Source organism: Heliangelus exortis, chromosome 15 (assembly GCF_036169615.1).
Source record: "Heliangelus exortis chromosome 15, bHelExo1.hap1, whole genome shotgun sequence".
Classification (NCBI taxonomy): Eukaryota; Metazoa; Chordata; class Aves; order Apodiformes; family Trochilidae; genus Heliangelus; species Heliangelus exortis.
Genome location: NC_092436.1, coordinates 14976345 through 14997053, shown reverse-complemented (window position 1 = coordinate 14997053; position 20709 = coordinate 14976345). Strand labels below are relative to the sequence as shown.

General features: G+C 56.0%; 1 protein-coding gene across 3 annotated transcripts in view; it reads right to left on the bottom strand.

Annotated features, from left to right (window-relative positions):
• NRG2 (neuregulin 2) overlaps positions 1 to 19922 on the bottom strand; it is a 173553-nt gene extending 153631 nt beyond the window's left edge. For all 3 annotated transcript variants that reach the window (XM_071758664.1, XM_071758666.1, XM_071758665.1), the window contains exon 1: positions 19472 to 19922. In XM_071758664.1, the coding sequence (XP_071614765.1) occupies positions 19472 to 19892 (421 nt within the window). In that variant the 5' untranslated portion in view covers positions 19893 to 19922. The remainder of the gene's footprint in view (positions 1 to 19471) is intronic.
• Between the last annotated feature and the right edge of the window lie 787 nt (positions 19923 to 20709).

The following is a 20709-nucleotide window of genomic DNA, read 5'->3' as shown; positions in this document are numbered from 1 at the left end:
CAAGGCAGAGCTGGGCAGGCCCTGCCCGTGGACCCCTCTGCCCCTGCCCTGATTTCATGGCTAATCCAAACCCATCACAAACTGGGATTGGGGCCACCACAGAGGCTCCCATAGCATCAGCCTCCTCAGTTCCCTCCCAACTATAGCTGCATTTTCTCCCCACACCCACCCCATCCTCTCCACTGTGCTCTCCTCCTTTGGGAGACAAAAACTGCTCCTCTCCACCTCTTCCAGACCCCCACACCAGCACCTACCAGCTCCCAGACCCTCACTGCCTCTCCCTCAGGGGGATGAATAGGAACCAAGAGTCTGGAGGTTTGCTGGGCTGGTCCCAGCCTGTGATGCAGCAGCTGCAGGCAGAGCTTGGGGCTCAGCCCTTCTGCTGGGGGAAAGCAGCAGGAGAGCCTCAGGAGAGATGATCCCCTGGGAAGACCTGGTCTGGATCTTATGGAAGGTGATGAGAGATGCTCAATGGCTCAGAAGTAACTCCTTCTTTACAGAGTCATCCCCAACCCTTTGGTCCATCTCCAGAATCTTTCCCTCCTCCCGAGTGCTGCTGGAGCCTCCTCCCTCACTGCCTCCAGCAGGACCACAGGAGCAAATCTTCACCACTGGCAGGGGAACAGCAACAAGGAGCAGCCCAAAATGCACAGTGGTACTTCCAGTCATCCCTCCCAGTCCCATGACTCCAGGAGCTGGAGATTCACAGGCAGAGCCCATCTCCTGGGGACAGCAAAATCATCAGTCTGATGAGAGCAGATAAGATGCTGGATTAGCTCTGCTTCTCATTCCTGAGCACAGGAAGCTTTGGGGCCTCAGGTGGAGGACAAGATGAACCCAAACTACACGAGGAGCCTCAGGTCTGGTGATGGGCAAGTGCAGCATCCCCCAGGGCTGGAGCCTGGAGGACTCAGGTGCACCAAGGGGTGCCCAGGAATAGTTGGAAAAGGTGCCCTTCCTTTCAGGAGAGCTGAGCCTGACCAGACAACCACTGTGCATGGAGGAGTCAGTGATGCCTTCCTAACCTGAGGACACCATTGCCAGGGCTGGGCTGGGCATTTGGTGCCTTTTGGGCTGTGCTTTGCCCCACCAACCCCATAGACACAAACCAGCCCTGGCCAGCTCAGGACAGCAGAGGAATGGATGGGCAGCTCTGGTTCCGTCCCACCAAGCCCGACAAGGCCAGGCCTCCATCTGGCTGGGCAGCAAGGAGCTCTTCAGATACCATCCTTTAGGAACAGAGTTGGGTTATTGTAAGAAAATTGGATGGAATGACCAGAAGGGAGAGCTTCTGGCCATGGGGTCTTCTGGGAGCCATGGGGGAAATCTCTCCAGAGTCTGGATGCTGCTGCACAGACACAGGGTGCTCAGCACCTGCAGAGATGTAAGGTTTACTTCCTAGATATACTTCTTATTCTGCCCTATTAGAACTGCTCTTGGGTCAAGGCAGTTAATGTTGGGATTTTTATATTCAGGATGGCCTCTCTTCCACCTCACCCTGCCCGTGCAGGGGACACACAGGGCCCAGGGCAGACAGGACCAGTGGCTGGAGGCCCCTGGAGTATGAAGGGGGCAGGGAGGGGGAACACCAAGGGGAGGGCTGCAGTCCCTGAGCCAAACATCCCCCCAGAACACTTCACCAGGTATTGCTCTCCTTTGCCCTGGTGTGGAAACTCCAGACACAGGCAGAAAGGAGCCAGGATCCCAGCCAGGATGTCCTGGCCCATGCCTGGACCACTCTGTGCTCATTGGCCAGCCCTCTGCTTAGCAACCACCAATCCCAAGAGCTTATTTGCTGGCTACTGGGTGGGAAGATGCTGGGATTTCTTCCTCCCCCCTTCCCTTCATCCCTCCCTCCCTCCTTCCCCAGTCTCCTTCACTGATCATTTCTGCCTCCAAAGGAAGCCTCTGGCACAACCACAGGGACAGACACAAACTTCCTTCCCCATGGCCCCTGCTCCAGGAGAGGAGGATCCCAGCACCACCCCCGCAGCTCCTCTGCCTGCAGCTTCCACTGCAGCACCCTGTGTCCCCAAGGCAGATGAGAGCTCAGATATGGGGGGAAATAGCTCCCTCACTAAGCCTCGGGGATGTTACAGCTTTGGGGGACTTCACCACCTCCCACTGGGAGCAGGGACACCCCTGGGTGACAGCAGCCAGGGCTTCACCTACTGCAACAACTGCATCCCCAGCGAGGCTCCAGAACGAGCATCCCCCCTCCCCTGCACCAAGAGCAGGGGAAAACAGTGTGACTGCAAACCATTGCTTGCAAAAACAAAACAACTGAGCTTTTCCTTTCCTTGTCACACTTACAGATGGAAACTGCAGAGGAGAGAAGCAGGATCCAGTGGAAATCCAGAGCAAGGAACCTGGGGAAAGAAATGAGCGCAGATCCTGCCCATCTCTTGGGCCAGCACCAAAGCATCCTGACTGCAGCTGAGAGACCTGAACATCCTCAGAAAGATCCAGCTGAGGCCTAAATGACTTCTCAGTTCTGCCTGCTTCCTGCCAAGGAGTTAAGAGGCTGAGCAGGCTCACCTGGAAGGGGATGCAGGCCAGCAGGAGAGACAGGATGAATTTCAGCTCTTCTAAAAACCTCCAACCCCTTTTCAACTCTGGAAAGAGTTGAAACTCATGAAAATCCAAATGAGGACCCTGTCAGGAGGTGGCAAACAGGACCTGAGCCATCCTTTAGCCATGGGGCTTACAGCCTGGTGACCAGGACACTTTCCCATTTCAGTGGCATTCAACCTGCTGCCCCAGCTCTGAGGGAAGGAGCAGGACAGGACAGGACAGGACAGGACAGGACAGGACAGGACAGGACAGGACAGGGCAGGACAGGACAGGGACACAGCTGCAAACCACTGGTGGCTTCCATTCCCAGCACAGCACCCCTCTGGTAAGGTCCCAAGAAAGCTGCTGCTTCACATCATGAGGGTGTCTCTTATAAAGCACCCAGCATATTTTGGATTTCATCTCACAGCAGCCACATAAAAGTGGGGAAGAGCTTAGAAAAGAGTTAGACACAGGAGTACATCCCCCTTGGCCTGTCAGTCTGGCACAAAATGGCTCCAGCTTGGTCATGGGAAGGACACGTGTTGGGATTTGTCCCACCACCAGGCTCCAGAGCCAGAACCATGGGCAGCCCCCTGTGGATGGGTGGTGAGCATCAGTGCAAAGCACAAGAGTGAGCAGCCCCCCAGGTACCCACACACCCCTCCTGGGTGCCTTGTCTGCTGGGCCATGGCCATGAGTCCACTGCTGCCTCATCCCTCCAATCCTTTGGACTGCATGGTGAATTCATGGGTGAATGCAGGCTTGAGACCTTCCAACCTGCTCCAGGGTCCCACAGCACCCTCTGACAGACTCCTGGGATCTGCTCTCCCTGCCAGGCTCAGCTTTGGGGGCCAGCACTACCCCAAGGAACAATTCCTGAGGTCAGAGCTCCAAGGTCCCACACTCTCCACGTCCTGGTTCCCCCAGGCACATCCAGTGATGGCAGGACATGGATACAGCCCTCAACACACCCAGATCTGTGCTGAAGGGTCCCTGGGGTGGATCAGGGTGTGAAGAAGCACCCTAGGGTGACTGGCAGCTGATCAACAAGAAAGAAGCAGAAGAGAGGAGGCTGGCCCAGCCTTGGCTTTCAGCAGATTTCCAGCAAGGAGAGGGAGAGATTTACAGTGGTCAGACCTAAGCTGAAGCTTCCACTCTCTTTTCTCACCATAGAATATCCCAGACTGGGAATGGGTTGAAAGAGACCTTAAAGATCATGTAGTTCCCCCCATTCCACAGGCATGGAATGCCTCCAACTAGACCAGGCTGCTCCAAGCCCCATCCAACAGGTCCAGGTCTTGCCCAGTCCCACTGGGGCATTTGCTCTGATGAGTTCAGCCCCAGCAGCTGAAGCTGGAGCTCACCTCAGCCACCTCCCTGATGCTTCTGGATTTTAGTCAGAAAACTCGTGGTGACTTTTAAGGACCCTGTGCCTGTGTACATTGCTGCTCTCAGATCTCAGCAGCCACCACCACACGGGGGCCCAGGCTCCCCGAAGCCTCCGTTGCCTTATTAGCAGAGCCTCCACTTGGGATTTATTTTCCATCCAGAATTTAAGCTGAATTTATCTATTAACTAAAGACTATTAGTGCCAAAAATAAGTGGAATGCCACTTGCTCAGCAACACAGGCCTTACGAGAGACCACGTGGCAGAGCCAGCCCACCCAATCCCAGCCCCAGAGAGGCTTTTTATAGCCACCCACGTCTGATGGAGTGCAAGGGATGCTTGGCTTGCTGCAAGCTTAGCTCTGCAAGCCTCTGATTGCAAAGGGGGGAGAGAAATGTCCCCAGATCCATGGGCAGGGGGCACGGTTCCCCCCTCTCTGCTGGTTGGGGAAGCAGCCAGATGGAACTAGAAAGGGTTTCTGAAGAGGTTGAGGCAGAGCTGCCTCATTTCCTTGCTGGAAAACAACCCTGCAGGTGCAGCACCCAGCTCCTGACACCCAGCCTGCATCCCAGCACTGGGTGGCAGCATCAGGGCTCCCTGATGTCCTTCTGAGGGAGGAAAAAGTTCACCAGAACTTCAGCTTCCTGCCTGATGGTTCTGGACAGGGAGATGCTCTGGCTGATGGAGGCTCCTCTGGCTTCAAGCTTATGCTCAGGGTATTTTTATCACTGAGTAGAACTTCCCCTCCTCCCAGCACCCAGCTGGCTCTGCTAGCAGGAGGGTGACACTGGTGTGATTCTGAAGGCTTCTCCAAGGGCTCTGACCAATCCCCACTGCCAGGGATGGGAAATCCCAGCAGCAGCCCCAGCCAGACCACTGCCAGCAGCCCCCAGAATCCCCCAGAGGAACAGCAGGATCAGAGGAAGGAGGTTGGCAGCCCTCAGGTACCCAGACAACCCCAGCTGCCCACTTGCTCCCTCTCCTGCTCCCCTCTAAGAGGTGGGAGAGAGGCTCCCTCTGGGTCCCTCTGGGTCCCTCTGGGCCCTTTTGCCAAGCCAGGTTGAGGTGCTGGGACAGGCAGCAGCAAGGGTGGGTTTGCAGGTCTGAGAGCTCTTTGGGAAGGAAGCCTTGGCCATGATGGATGGGAAGAGGTTGTTGGGCTGCAAGAACCAAGCTTTGGGCCAAAGGAACACCTAGGAAAAGAAATCACAACAGGCTGGCAGAGCCCCAGCAGGGCTGGGGGAGGCACAGCCCATCTGCACAAACCCATTTTGGTCCAGCAGCTGCTTTCAGAGATCTAAACAGCAGCTTTAGGCCATGGGCTGGACCAGAAGCTCCAGGCTGGGTGGCTCAGGACATGGTACCCTGGCACAAGCATCACTGTGCTTGCAGTCCCACCACAAATCAATGGCATGGGTGCAGAAGAGCTCACCTGGGTGTCCTTGCACATCATTCTGACAGCAGGAGAAAGCTCTCTCTCCCATGAGGCTGAACAGGCTGCTCCTTCCCAGCCCAGGGATGGGGAACAGAGACCCCAGCCAAGGCCAGAGGAGCACAGTGAGCACCAAGGGAGCAGCAGACACAAAGCTGCCTGACTCCATTGCTCCTCTTTTATGGGAAAACCTCTGTGGAATACACCAGGAGGGAGGTGGAAGACCCCCAGTCAGAGTTCTGGCCCCAGCTGCCTCCTTGGCCAAGGGTCTGTGTCACAATCAGCCCAACACCCCCCTACAAATCAGGACTCACATATCCACCAAGTTTCCATCTATTTCCAGGCTTTCATTTCCAGGCAACTGGGCAAGATGTCCTGGGCATTCCAAAACCAACCACAGAGTGGCTGAGGTTGGGGGGATGTTTGGAAGTCAACTGACCCAACCCCTTGCTCACCTGGGGCCACCCAAAACAGTTTGCCAAGGACCACGTCCCAGATGGCTTTTGAATCCCTCCAAGGATGGAGGCTCCCTGGGCAACCTGTGCCAGTGCTCAGTCACCTCACAGTGAAAAAAAGCATTTTGTGGTGTTTAGAGGAAACTTTCTGTTTCTGTTTGTGCCCAGCATTCCCTGTCCTGTCACTGGACACCCCAGAGAAGAGCCTGGCTCCATCCTCCCTGCATCCTTCTTCCCTCAGGCATTTGCATCCCTTGCTAAGAGCCACCTGAGCCTTCCCTTCTCCATGCTGAACACTCCCAGCTCTCTCTGCCTGTCCTCCCAAGAGTTGCTGGAGGCTCTACCCCCTTTCTGTGGCTCTTCACTGGTCTCTCTCCAGTATGTCCCTGTTTCTCCTGAGCTGGGGAGCTCAGCATACAGCTGGGGAGCTGAGCACATGGTCCAAGAGTTGCTGGAGGGTCTTCCCCCTTTCTGTAGCTCTTCACTGGTCTCTCTCCAGTATGTCCCTGTCTCTCCTGAGCTGGGAAGCTCAGCACACAGCTGGGGAGCTGAGCACATGGTCAACTGGTTGGCCACCAGGCCTCCCAGGGCCTTTTCTACCAAGCTGCTTTCCTGCCCCTGGGAAATACTGGTACTAAGGGTTGTTCCTCTCCAAGTACAGGACTTTGAACTTCTCCTTGTTGAGCTCCATGGGTTCATTTCTGCAGCCTGCTGAGGTCCCTCTGGCACATCAGCCTCTCCCCTGAGGTTGGGGTCTGCTGCAGAGCCCAGGGGGTACCCTCTGCTCCCCTCCTCCATAGCTAATGAAGATGTTCAGCAGGACTGGAGCCAGCCCCTGGGATACACTCCTGGTTGTCAGCCTCCATGGACAGAGTTTGTTCCCCTGATCACCCTCTGGACCTTGGCCATTCAGCCAGTTTTCAGTCCAGCTCTTCCCAGCTGCTCATCCAGCCACAGCTTCTCTGTCAGCATCTTACTGCAGGCAGTGACAAAATCCAAGCAGGAAATGTCCACTGCTCCCCACTCACCTACCCAGGCAGTCATTGCAGCACAGAAGGTGATCAAATGGACTTCCTTAAGGAGGTCTCAGACTTTTGTAACTTTTCACCTCCCAAATCATCCAACTTTCTTCAAAAAAGCTTGTGATTCACCAACCCCCTGCAAGGGTGAGACCCAGAAGGGATGCTGAGAGCCTTTCCAAGCAGGCAGGTCCAACCTGTGTGTCCTGGATATGCAGCAGCACCAGACAACCTCATAGTTCTCATCCCAATACTGAAGTTCCAGTAAGTTTCCTCCAAAAATAAGTCTAGGTGGAAATAAAAAAGGTCACTGAAACACCTCCAAGGTTTTAAACAGGGCACAGCCGCAGAGAAAGGAACCAAAGGCATCATTAAAACATTTTAGGGTTTTCTTAGCTCTACTGCAATTATCCCTGAAAGCTGAGGATGTGTGATAGAGAAGAGTGTGTGTAGGAGGGAGGAGAGGAGAAAGGAGGGAAAGAGAAAGACAACAGCAGCATGGGAAGGAAATCCAACACTGCCAAGTGAAAGGCACTGGTGAAAGGCAGAATTTCTTCCCTTGCAGAAAGGTTCCCGTGTCATTTGATACCCAGAGAAAGAGGAAAAAAACACATTATTTTGAAGAACACTGGCCATGAATGTAAGACTTCTAGGAGGAGGGTTTCCCTCAGATGCTGCAGCCAGGAGATCACCCCCATGTCTGCCATTCCCCTGCCCTCCTTAAAAAGATGAGGAAACCTTGCTGGAAGCTGGGTGTCTGTAACAGCAAAGAGCTCCAGCTCCCACTTCTGGGCAAGTTTCTGTCCCAGAAAAATAGACTTGTTTTCCACAGGCTCCACATAGGCTCAGGTCCTGAGCAGCACCAGTATGAGAGCAGCTCCTGAACTGGTCCTGAGCATCACCAGCATCAGGGCAGCTCCTGCACTGGTCCTGAGCAGCACCAGTATGAGGGCAGCTCCTGAACTGGTCCTGAGCAGCACCAGTATGAGGGCAGCTCCTGAACTGGTCCTGAGCAGCACCAGTATGAGGGCAGCTCCTGAACTGGTCCTGAGCAGCACCAGTATGAGGGCAGTTCCTGAACTGGTCCTGAGCAGCACCAGTATGAGAGCAGCTCCTGAACTGGTCCTGAGCAGCACCAGTATGAGGGCAGCTCCTGCACTGGTCCTGCAGCCCCCATGGATGCCTTGGGACTGGCTACTGCAGGAAAAGCACAGCCAGTTTTGGGGTGGGAAGGCCCCAGAAGGTCACAGTTTCCAAACAGCACCTTCCCATGAGCCCATCTGTCCTTCTGAATCCAGAACCCTCTACACGTACCTAGGAGCTGGACTTGATAATCTTTGAGGTCTTTTCAAAATTTAACAATCCTGCTCTGGGAGTTGCCTGCTCCTGGATGTTTTAACATCTAAAGATGGGGCTTGAAGGTCTCAGCAGCCATCAGACAATTTCAAAGTTCACTGCAGAAAGGCATTTTCCCTCCTTGCTTCAAGAAGCCTCCAGTGCCACCTTCCTGCTGTAGTTCTATTTGTGGTTCCCAGTCTGGTTCCAGTGCTGGCACACACGTTCTTGGCAAATTCAGCTGGTTTTTTCTACAGGTGCAGCAACCCCGTGGGACAGATTTCCTCCACTTCCTCGCACCAGCCCTGTCCTGGGGTGACACTTCTGGTCTCTGTGGTTTTGTTCTGATGTCACGGAGCAGAAGGGAACTCAGCCCACAGTGCTTGAGAAGGAAGGAGAGGCCTGAAACCTTCTGTGACCTGAGCCAGGAGGGCTCCCAGTTGGCTGTCTCAGCACAGTTGTCTTTCCTCTCCCCAGGGAGAGCCTGCAGAAATAAACATTCACACCAACCCTGCCTTGCCCGGGCTTGGATCACCTCCCAGCAACAGCATCCCAGAGGGCTGGGAAATGGGCTCTGGTGGCAACTCTCAGGATCATTTCAAGCCACAAAACACAGCCCAAATCTCTCGGCTCCATGCGGCAGCTCCAGGTTTGCAGAAGTTTGCAAGCATCAGCAGAGAAGGGACTCGTCCTGCCTCACCCTCCATCACAGCAAAGCTGCTCTAACAGCTTGGAAAAGCCTCTCTCCACACCATCAGGCAACATCCAGTGCCCTGGGGGATCCATGCTTGCTGCCAACACTCCCAGCTAGTTCTGAGCACCAGAAAAACAGCCTGGATGCCAGCAGCCTGCGTGTCACCAGGCAATGGACTGGCAGGAATTGTCCCTTCACGCCCCCCCAGCTCCCCCGTGCAGATGGAGAGAGCTGCTGCAGGTTTGGGGACAGCAAGTTTGTCTCTTTGTGGGGCTGGCACAAAGCTGGGCTTGGCTGAGAAATCATAGAATCACACAAATTCAGGGGTTGGAAGGGACCTCCAAAGATCATGGAGTCCAACCCCCCCCCTGCCAGAGCAGGGTCACCTCCATCCAGCAGCTCCCACAGGGACACAGCCAGGAGGGTTTGGATGTCTGCAAGGAAGGAGACTCCACAACCCCCCTGGGCCAGGGCTCCCCCACCCTCACAGTGAAAGAATTCTTCCTAATGTTTATATGGAACCTCCCATGCTCCAGTTTATAACCATTGCCCCTTGTCCTATTGTTGGTCACCCCTGAAAAAAGCTTCACTCTGTCCTCCTGGCACTCACCCCTTACAGATTTACAAACAGTGATGAGGTTACCTGTTAACATCACCTCTTATCATGTTAAATGCTCAGAGCCACCCAGGGAGAGTCTACATGCTGCAGGTAAATCCCTTGGGGTTCAATTCCAGGAAAAAACCACAGCTCCTCCAACCAGGGCTCCTCCAAACACCAACCAGGACTCCTCCTAACACCCTCCAGGACTCCTCCAAACACCCTCTCAGATCCTCCCAGCTGCCCAAGGACCACAGCAGGGTCTGGCTCCTTTCTAGGAGGGACTGTCACCTCCAGGGAGGGCCACTTGGCAGCAGAGACAGCCCTGTCCCCAGGGTTTGGGCTGCTTTGAGGTCCAGCAGTGAGAAGCCCAGGAGGGTGGCCAGGGTTTTGTGGCCTTTTTTGCTGGGTGCCAGCCCTGACACACAGATGGGAACCCAGCACATCATCAGCTTTCCCCTGCAAAGCAGCATCCTTCCTGAGTCCCAGGGAGGCAATGCTCAGCAGCTTTCCTCTGATCCGTGGCACAGATGGGAACTGGACCAAAGCTCCAAGAGCAGTCAGTCCCCCTTTGCTGGCAAAGGTTTCCTATAAAAACACCTCCACACTGACTGTGTCCTGCCCCCCCTGCAGTGACCCTGGAATGGGCCAGGTTCTCCCCAAGGTTCCTTCTCTGGAGCACAAACCCACAGCACAGCCTCAGCCCCATGCTGTGCCTCTCCCCACCAATGCAGACTCAGCCCAACCACACTGTGCACCCAGGCAGGGCCTCCAGGAGCTCCCATGCTCCTTCTTCCCAATGGCCCCAGCAGCACCTTGCAGCAAGGCACTGTGCAAAAAAGGGGCTCCTTTGGGTGGCCTGCTGCTTCCCACCACCCTAGTTCTTGTAGAAGAATTTTTAATTTCCATCCAAACCACCTTACAACTACTGCTGTGGTGTACCCAGTGCCCAAAAACCTCAGGGCCTTTCCCAGCATCTCACCTGCATCTGATCCTCCCAAGCTCCCTTGAACATCTCACCCCTTCTGAGTTTTCCCCTCCTCACTGGGGAGCCCATTTGGACCCTAGGACATTGTCACTAGAGGGGCTGCTACATTGTTTGCCACTCACTCTTCTGCCTGAATGTCCAAGAAACAACATCAGCCACCCTACAGCCCCAGCCTCTTGTGTCCCCCACGCCAGGAGGAGCAGCTTGAATCACTGACCTAGGAGGAAACCATTCCAGAGAAGAGTGATGCCTCTGTACCACACCTCTACCTGCTTGCATCCCCATTTTCTGACATTTCAGGCATCTTTCTGGCAGTGCTGAGGATCAGGGCAGCTCTGGGGTGGTGGGACACTGCTTTGCTGCCTTCCACATCCACCTGGGGCCCAGCAGCACTGCTGGAGCCCAGAGCTGAGGCTGTGATGCTGGAATGGGCACTGCCTCCTCCTGCCAAGCCTGCCAGGAGCTGCAGGAAGGACCTGGCATGGAAACTCCTTCAGCTCCTTTTTGCTGCCTCAGCTCTGCGGATCTGGGGAGGTGCCTGTGGGACTCAGGCTCTCCAGCACTGTATAAAAGGGTCTCCATGTCTTCTCAGCTCCATAAGCTAGCACTCCATCATGCCAGGTCCCCCCAGCCCAGGAATCTCCACTGCATTCCAGCACAGGACACAAGGGTGAAGCTGCCAGGGCAGGCAGCAAGTGTCCCACAGCCCCAAGAGAAGAAACCCTGATGGTCCCCAGGTCACACCTGCCTCACCTGGCAGCTGCCCAGCAGCACAAGAGACAAGCTGGAAGCCAGGATGGGACGACAGCTCCTTCTCCCAGCAGGGATAAGGGGGAAGGTGGCTGAACCTCCAAATGGCAGGGGACTGTCCAAAGGATGCTGGCCCTCCAGCAGCAGCTGCCAGCCTGGCTCAAGGGGACACAAAGCCACTCAAGTCCCCTTTCCTCTGCACCAAGCCATGCAGAAGGGCAGCTGAAGAAGACCAGGGGGTGGAGGTGGGGAGGAGGGAACACCCAGAGCAGCAAGTCCAGACCAAACCAGAGGCACTCATTCCCACCATTGCTGTCACTGCCCACTGGGACCCAGCGACCCTGACACTCCACTTCTGTTCCCCATAGTACTCCCAGGGCTAGTGAATGTGCTGCTGATTGTCCTCCACACACCTCAGCATGCTGGGACACCCCCGTGGCTCTGGTGGAAGCTGTCAGAAGAGGCCATGCCTGATCCTGACCTGACCCAAGGGCATCCCACCCCACAGAGCCCCAGTGGCTGGTGCAGCAGCAGGCAGCCAGGGGCTGACAGGGACAGCTCAGCAGGCAGGGCTGCTGCACTCTTGCCAACTTTGAAGCAGAGCTAATTCCAGTTCCCACCCTCCTGCCAAGCCATCTGCCTGCCCTGAGACCACCGAGATGATCCCGAATGTCACCATTACTGAGCCACTGCGGAAGGGGGATGAGCAGTGATTGATTATAATGAATGCAAATACCTGCCTTCCGACCTCCAATTGGCAGGACCCGACTACCTCTCCCACTAAGTAGCACATCATGTCCTTCCCCAGGCTCTGCAAAGCCTTCCCAAACTCCTCACCACCTCCACAAGCCATCAGGCACAGCACTGCCCATCCAGACCCGTTCCAGACAACCATCATCTCCAAGATCTGCTCTCCCTCAACCCTGGGGCCCTGCTCCTGCCTGCACATCCCACAGTCTCATTTCCAGCCCCTGAACCCCCTGGGAAGGATCTTCTGGAATCCTCCCCATCATTAGCAGGGCAAAGACCAGTCCTCTCACACCAGGACAGGGGGAGAGGTGGGGTCAGCAGCTTGGCAGCAGGGCACTGTCCTCAGCATGGCACCTCCTCCATCATCAAGCCTGTCTGTCCTGTCCTGAAGAGATGCTGCACCCAGACAACAGCCACCTCCCAGAGGCCACCAACTAACAGGCATTCCTGCAACACCAGCTCTGGCCAGGGATGAACCCAGCTGCCCTTCTGGCACTGTCCTTCTAAAGACAAGGGGGCACGGGGCAGGTGGAGGGACCACTGAGAACCTCTGTGGCCATGAACCCAGCCAAAAGAGCTTCAAGGACTGCCTTGGCCAGGGGGACATTTTGTGAGCAGAAACCCCTTGTCCCTGGGCTACATTATCAGACAGCAGAGTGGGAAGGGACATCAGCATCTACCTAGTCCCAAGCCTCAGATCTCTGAGCAGGTTCTCTTGCCTGTCTGCAGGAAGGTCACCCATGCCAGGGTCACTCTTGATGGGTGTCTGCCCAACCTGTTGTAAAAACACTCTGCTCTCACCCAGATCCAGACAGGCTTCCAGGGAGGGTATCATTCCTTCCAGAGGGGCAGATACCTCTGGTTTGCAGTTCCCACAGCCCTGTCAGGACTGTTGCCATCTCCTGGCTTCTTTTCTGCACACAGTTTCTTCCCACCAGCCCACCCAGCTCCATCCTCAGGTGCCACACCAGCTGGGGCCACGTCACACTACCAGCCCCATCCCAGTTACAACCCTTGATTCATACTGGGGAGCACTTCCAGGACATCACCCATTGGTCATGGTTTGGACTGCAGAGATACCTAAAGGGACCAATTGCTTGGGGTAAGACCCTGAGAGAGGAAAGAGAAGATCAGAGAGGATTCCCTGGCCCAGGCAATCAGTCAGCAAGGCCAAGGCATGGCTACAAGCTCAGCAAGAGCTGGATGATCCTAAGATGTCCCAGACAAGAAACCTCCACTCAGCTGAACATTGGTGCCCTTGGTCTCCCAACATCTCCTGTCCCCCTCCGACCCACTGAATCTCTTATTTCTCATTTCCTTTTTCTTCCCTAATACAAACTCCCCCTCTCCCCTGAACAGCCCCAGTGCTTTATGAAGTAACTTCATGCAAAACTTCTCCCCCATTCCTCTGAGCACATCCCTCCCCCTACCTGACCACATCCCAGGTTTCCCTGCCTGGAGCTGCACAAATCCTTTTTATCAACTCATCTACTCCCCTGCAGTACCCTGTGTTCTGGAGGACCTCCTATTTTCCTCCTCCAGACTTGTCACCCTCTTATCCAGGACAGAGCTGGAGCATGGGGGATTAAATGAAAGCAGTCTCCCTGCCCCTCCTGGCTGCGTGGTGCAGCAGGGAGCTGCAGCAGCCAAGCCCAGGGAGCAGAGTCATTCAGCAGAGAAGGAGCAGCAAGCACAGTGATTCATCTTCCTTTTGATCTTTAGCCTACCCTTGCAGACTCAACACTCTGTGCCCAAAATTTCTGGCAGTTAGCAAACCTTCCCCCCTCTCCTCCCCCCCAAACACACACACACACCTGAGAAGGCAAGTGCTGAGAGGTGCTGCGTTTGGCTGCTGCCCACCCACCCAATTCAGCAGGAGATGATGAGCTGCCCTCAGTGTGCACCTCACCCAGCTCCTGCAGAGGACAGGAATCCTCTGTCACCTGCAGCAGACAGAGGCCACCTCCCCAGGGAGCAGGACAGAGCCTTCTCCTGCAAACAGCACTGTTTGGACATGGCAGAGTGGTCCAGCAGTTCGGGAGGGTGTGAGCTCACATCCTGGCTGCCTCCCCTGGCCAGCGTGGAGGGAAGCAGAATTTTACCAACACCAGCCCAGTGCCCACCAGCACCACCAGCACCATCCACGCTGCCTCAGCTGGCACCAGCAGGCACAGGAGGACTGAGAGCAGCTGCCAGATGGCCTCAGCACCTCCCAGCTCAGCAGAGCCACTTCATCACTTCCCAGCACTTTATTGCTCAGGCTCCTCTGCAGTGAGAATTCCTCAGACAACCCAAGTCCCCCCCAAGCTGCCAGCCCTGCAAACCTGCTGCCCACCATGGATGGATCCCCTGGAGCTCCCCTGGGACAGCCACACTGCTCACCCCGCTTCCTTTTTCTCCTGCCCTGCCTGCCTCAGGTTCACATCATGCTGGGGAAGCCCAGGAATGGGTTCAGGACTCTCCTCTGCACTCAGCAGGGTCACTCAGGAGGGGAAATGAAGGCACGAGCATCCAGTGCCCATCTCCTGGCAAAGAAGCAGCAGCTGCTCCTGGGAGCTGCTCCTGGGAACCAGCAACACCCCCCCAGCAGTATGGGACCAAGCCTGATCCCATACTGATCCCAAGCCTGATCCCAAGGGGCTTTGCAGGAGATTTTGGGGTGGGCCAAATGCTTTCAGGCTCGAGGTCCTGATGACCATTGGTGCTTTTTGCCTGATCCAGCCCAGCTGGGGCTGAACGTGGCTCCCTTTTTTGCCTGCTGCTGGAGTTTATTGCCTCTGTGCTCCCAAGCATGCACCAGTTCCTGATCCAGATCCAAACCCAAGTCAAGGTGTTGCCTGTGATTTAGAAAGGGCATTATGCTTCAGGGCCCCTGCCTAAGGGTTATGAGCCAGCAGAGCATAAAGCCAGTGACTGAGCAGCAGGCAGTGTCCAGAGGCTCTGCATGGAGTGGCCCCAGATATATAAACCAGCACTGCTGGGGTCAGGCAGGAGGCTTTCCCATCTCCTCTTACCCACAGAGAACCTTGGGGAGATGCTTTGTTTAGTCAAACCTTTATGAAAGGGGGACTGAGAAATGAAGCCAGGCTTTGCTACAGGCATTGGGGGGGGACAAACCCCGGTGTTTTAGGGCTGCCCAAAGTCACTTGGACCTGCACCACCAGCCAAGCAAAATTCCAGTTGCCAGTTCCCCATGGTGGCTGGTTCAGCTGGAAGACAAGGAGCCACAGGGACCCGGCTACCCTGGGTCTGCTCCCACTGTGCCAGCTCCCTCAGAGCAGGAAGCACCCAGAACCATCCTGTCCTTGAGGGGGGTAAAAGCTTCCTGCAGCCAAGTGACTGCTCCCCATCTGCAGAAACCCAAGGCAAGAAGGATACAAGTGTTCACTCTTCTGCGAACCCAAGGAAGTGTGATTTTCTGAGGGTGGTGAGAAACAGCTTCAGACAGCTCTAATTAGCAGGGCAGCACGTGAGAAAATCCAGCGTGGCTGCTCCCTGTTCCCACAGCTGTCCTGGGATGAACGGGGGGCACTGGTATCAGTGCCCAGAGCCCACCCACCCCCTTCCCCTGGGTCTGCCTGGCTCGGAGCAAGCCCCACGATTTGCAGGAGAGCAGAGAGGGATATTTGTGCGTGAGCTGCTGGTCCCAAGCTGTCAGTGCTATTTCAGGCAGCAACACCTACACTGTAATCCAGAGGGCTGTATTTCCCCGCGGGCACTTCGAAATCAGGCCTCCCTCCTCTCCTCTCCTCACAGCCTGCCTGGAACTATCCCAGAACCAAGAGATAAAGAGCATCCCACAGCACGTGGCCACCGAGCCCAAGGCCACAGCCCCAGCCCACTCTTGGTTCCCACCGAGACCAACGCAAGTTCCAAATGGAAAAAAAAAAAAATAAATAAAATAAAAAGACCTTCTGTCACAAGAAGTACCTGCTGCAACAACAGGTCCTCTGCCTGCAAATCCTCCCAGGGATCTGCCACCACCAGATTACTTGCCCAGACTAAGCTAGCTAATCCCACAGCCCAGTCGTGTACCTGGCCCTGGAACTCTGCAGCCTTTTCGGTGAGGAGCTCCAGGAGATGTAGGAGCTCTAATTAAAGCCACTTTGCAACTTCCAGCATAGGGAGGCAGGAAGACATTTGTTCCTCTGTGAAAGCAGAACCCAGGAGGTTAAATCCCCACCTGTGAGAGCCCCTCCTGTACACAAAGCCTCTGCACATCTCTCTTTGCACAGGAAGCATGGACTCAGAGAGTGGGAAGCAGATGATATGAGCGACCCTTAAAGACCAGGAGCATCAGGACCACAACCCTTTTTTTCTGGACACAAATCAGAAGCAGTCCCAGCAGCAATACCACCCCTCACAGGCACTCCACCACTGACAGCCACCACTGTGTCTTTCACCTATTTCTTCTTCCTTGATTTGTATGTGTAGGCACAAAGGAGATAAGAGACCATCCAAAATTAAGGAGCTAAAAGATGTAAAGAAAGGAGAGGGGAGGAGAAGGAGGAACAGGCATCATTATATAACAGCATGAAAAGAAGTAAAAAAAAACAACAAAACAACAGTTCTCCCAGTGTAGAAGAGGCTTTAAGATGGGCAAGTGAGTGGTGAGACCCCCAGGAGGCAGGGGGGCCCAAGCTCCTTGTGTGCCAGGAGGACACAGACCCTCAGCTGGGTAGAGATACAGAGGCTGCAAACCTCTGGGGTCAGCAGGTGGGGAAGTTCAGGATGCTCAGAGTGGGAATCCCCCTGCCTGGACCTCAGCACGGGGAAGCAGACACGGAGCAGCCCAGGTGAGGCCCCACACAGGTGCCAGCTGCACAGGTTTTCCTGATCTGCCCCCCAAATTCCCTCTGACCCTGCCCTCTCCTCCTGTCCTGGGTCTCTTACAGAGCCTCATCACCCACTTTCTCTTGTCCAAGGGAGCCTGAGAGTGTTCCTTGGAGGCTCTGCCCCTGAGCCTGGTTCTGCAATGCATCCTGGAGCACAGGAAGCAGCAGGAACAGTGGATATACAGCATCCTAGCCTGGGAGATGGGGATAAATCACTAGGAAACAGACCCAGAGCCAGAGCAGCAAGAAAGTGGTCCTGCAAGGCCTCCATCTTTTGGAAGTGGAGTGCTGAGAGCCCCTCTCCATCCACTCAGTAGGAGCCCTTGTATCTGTCCTCCTGGTTCTGTAACACCCCTTACAAGGCTGCAAACCTGCACGTGCCCCAGAATCCACGTTGTCCCTGGACACTTCACCCTTGCCAACACTGGAGGTGTCCACAGCAAGAACAAGAAATAGCCCCACAGCCTTCCAGATCTGCCCTTCCCCCAGGAACCAAGGAGCAAGAAGGCAGACCATGGCCTGCTTTCCCAGTCCATGCACCTTTCCAGCAGCTCAGATGCTACGAAACAGAAGATTCTGCCAGGAATGTCACCTTCAGCAGTAACCTCCCAGCCAAACCAAGAGCATGAAGTGCTTGGGGAACCACAAGTTCAGCAGGCTGAGGCTCCCATTTAATCTTCATCACTGAACCAAGCCACAGTTCTGACAGTTCCCAACCACCAGCTTTTATTTTTCTTTTGCAATCTGCCGTAGAGCTCTGCTGAGACAACACTCCTGACAACCTGCAGAGCTCCTGAGCCAGGCACCTATTCAGGCCATCAAAAATCCAGAAACAAAAGCATCAGCTCCAAGAAGGTGTCACAGGCAGAACGACATCCCTTAACTTGTTGTTACACCAGCCTACATGTTATCACTTTGAGCCTGATCCAGGAATCCATGGAGCAGCCTCCATTCCTCTTAAAGTCATACCCTGCTGCTCAGAGATTTCAGTTTGGAATCCTTTTACTTAAAAGAAAAAAAAAAAAAGCTTTTGGTGTGCATTCACCTGATGATGAGACCACAGTCCCAAGATTTTCCCCCTTTTACTTTCCTTTTAACTGCAACAGCTATTGCACTAAATCCTCTATGTCCACCATGGCCCACATACAGATGCACATGAAATCAGTGTCTCTCAAATTAGTTTTCTCGTATGCAGTCCTAGCCCATTTTCCTTAACAACATATTACGATGTGCAAGGTTCCACCTTTCTCCCAGGAAATGTCATCTTCTAAATTTATCTTCTGGCAAACTAAGAAAGAGACAGGTCTGGCTTTCAAAACCCGGGGTCAGCAGTCCCGATCAGCCAAGTATTTGCCCCAGAAACACCTCGCTAATAACACCCCCACAACAACAAAGCCACACACAGATGTTCAGCACAGAGCTGAGTATAACTTGACTAGACACCTTGCTTTTAATGAGGCAAAAAGGCCAATTAAGCTGATGAGGAAGTACAGCGTGCTGTCGGCGCCTGGGGAACCCGGATTCCCTGGGGATACGCCCTGTATTTCCCAGTATATCCTCGTAACCCACCAAACAGGAGGGATTCACAGCAATTTCTGACGGCACGGAGCTGCCCGGGTTAACACCGGCCTTCTCCGGATTTTGTGACACAGGATCTGAGCGCTCAAGCCGGACGAAGGGCCGGCCTCGCATTTTTTTGCCAGCTCAGATCCCAACCCTTGGAAAATGCAGTCATTGTCTTCTCCCGGTCCCCCACCGCCCAGCCCATCGCAGGTATTCGCCCTGCCAGAGGACAGCGAGGAAAACCCAAGCACAAAAGGAGCGAGGCTCCTCCAGCAGGCGCTTCCCCGTGGAAGTCATTTCATAACCGCGCTCGGCAAGGTGTGGAGGATCCACCCGGGAGCCGGCTGACGGGAGACATCTCAGTGCGAACAAAAGGAAACCAACTTCAGGGCGCCGGGCCGTTATTTTTGAAGAAGCCGAAACTTCCCCGCACTTAAGGCCCACCTGGGGAGCCAGCATCTGCCCCAGGCCCCGCACCCCCGGCCGGCAGCCCCTCTCCGCACCAGTAAACACGCCTCACGCAGCCCCGGCGCGGCCGGAGCCACCGAACCGCCGGAACCGCGAGCCGAGAGCGGTTCTGCCAGCCGGGGCTGCACAACACGGGCGGACCCCACGGGCGGCACCGGGCTGTGGGCACCGGGGAAGCCCCGACACCGAAGGAAAAGACGGTGCCGCGGGGCGCATCGGCTGCAGGGCCCCGGGCCCTTCCCCCCCGGCACCGGGGCTCGGGGCTGCGCAACTGGCTCGGCGCCGGGGACCTTGAGCCCGGCGAACGGGAGGACCCCGGTGCGGGCGGGGCGACCCCCGGGAGCGGGGGAAACATCGCGGCTGCGGTGGCCGGGCCCGGCGGAGAGCATCGCCCCCGCTGGCAGGCGCGGCCCCCGGGGAGGCGATGCCCGGGCACCCTCCGGCTCCGCGGGGACGGACCCGCGGCTCCCGGCGCTCCATCACCGCCGCTCCATCCATCCATCCATCCATCCATCCATCCATCCATCCATCCATCCATCCATCCATCTATCCGTCCATCACCGCCCCCCTACCCCCCCAACCTCCGCCGCTCCCCGCGCCCCCCCGGCCGCCGCCCCCCGCCTCCGCTGCGCGGCCCGTACCGCAGTCGGCGCAGAGGATCCGCGCCACGTCCCGCTTGAGGTTCTTGCCGCTGGTATCGAGCGGGGCGAAGGCTGTGCGGAAGACGAGCGGCTCCTCGGTGGGCTCCAGGAAGAAGATGTAGCGGTGGTTGCGCTTCACTTTGAAGCAGGGCGCCTTGGAGCCCACGCTGATGAGCTGCTCCCGCTGCAGTCCTCCGCTGTTGAGGGGCCACAGGTCCAGCACCTTGACCAAAACCCCCCCGGCGGCTCCTCGGCTGTCATTGCCGCCGCCGGCGGGGGGGCCCACGGACTGCACTTTGCCCTCCAGCACCACCGCCGCCGTGTACGCCTGGTCCTGCACCGACTTCAGGCTGGGCGAGTAGCAGGCGAGGGAAACGCCGAAGAGCAGCATGGAGAAGCCGGGGGCCGGGTCGCGCCTCATGCCGCCGGCTGAGCCCCGCTGGCCGCCCTCCCCGCCGGCCCTGCGGCGGCCGCGGTGCGGGGCTGCGGCGGGGCGGAGCGGAGCGGCGCGGAGCCGAGCGACGCGTCGTGGAGCCGCGGGGATCCTCCTCCGAACTGCAATGGAATCGTCTAGTTCCAACCAGACCAGGTTGCTCCAAGCCCCATCCAGCCCGGCCTTGGACACATCCAGGGAGGGGGAAGCCACAAACCTCCCCGGGCAACTCGGGCCTGGGGCTCACCACCCTCGCAGCAAAAAATTTCTTCCTAATAGACGAGCTAAATCTCCCCTCTTCCAGTTGAAAGCCATTCCCCTTCCTCCCATCACTCCGTGCCCTTGTCAGAAGTCCCTCCTCAGCTTTCCTGCAGCCCCTTCAGGCACTGGAAGCTGCTCTAAAGTCTTCCCATTGCTCCCTTCTCTTCTCCAGGCTGAACACCCCCAACTCTCAGCCTGGCTCCAGAGCAGAAGGGCTCCAGCCCTCCCAGCATCTCTGTGGCCTCCTCTGGACACACTCCAGGAGCTCCGTGTCCTTCTTACATTTTCAGATGTTTCTGAAAAGTTTCTCTTTTCCCCTGTTTGGTGGTGACCGTGCAAAACCACAGAGGAACGCAGGCAGATGGGACCAGAAGTGTTTCCCACAGCAGAGGGAAGGACAGTACTTTGAATTCAAGAAGGTGTTGGAAGGAGTAAGGAAACGACCTGACCCCTCTCTGCTTTTGACACGAATCTCTGTGGGAATTCCCCTTTCCCTAACATTTTGCTCAGACAGCAACACAGTCTGCCTGAGAGGGAAGGAGAT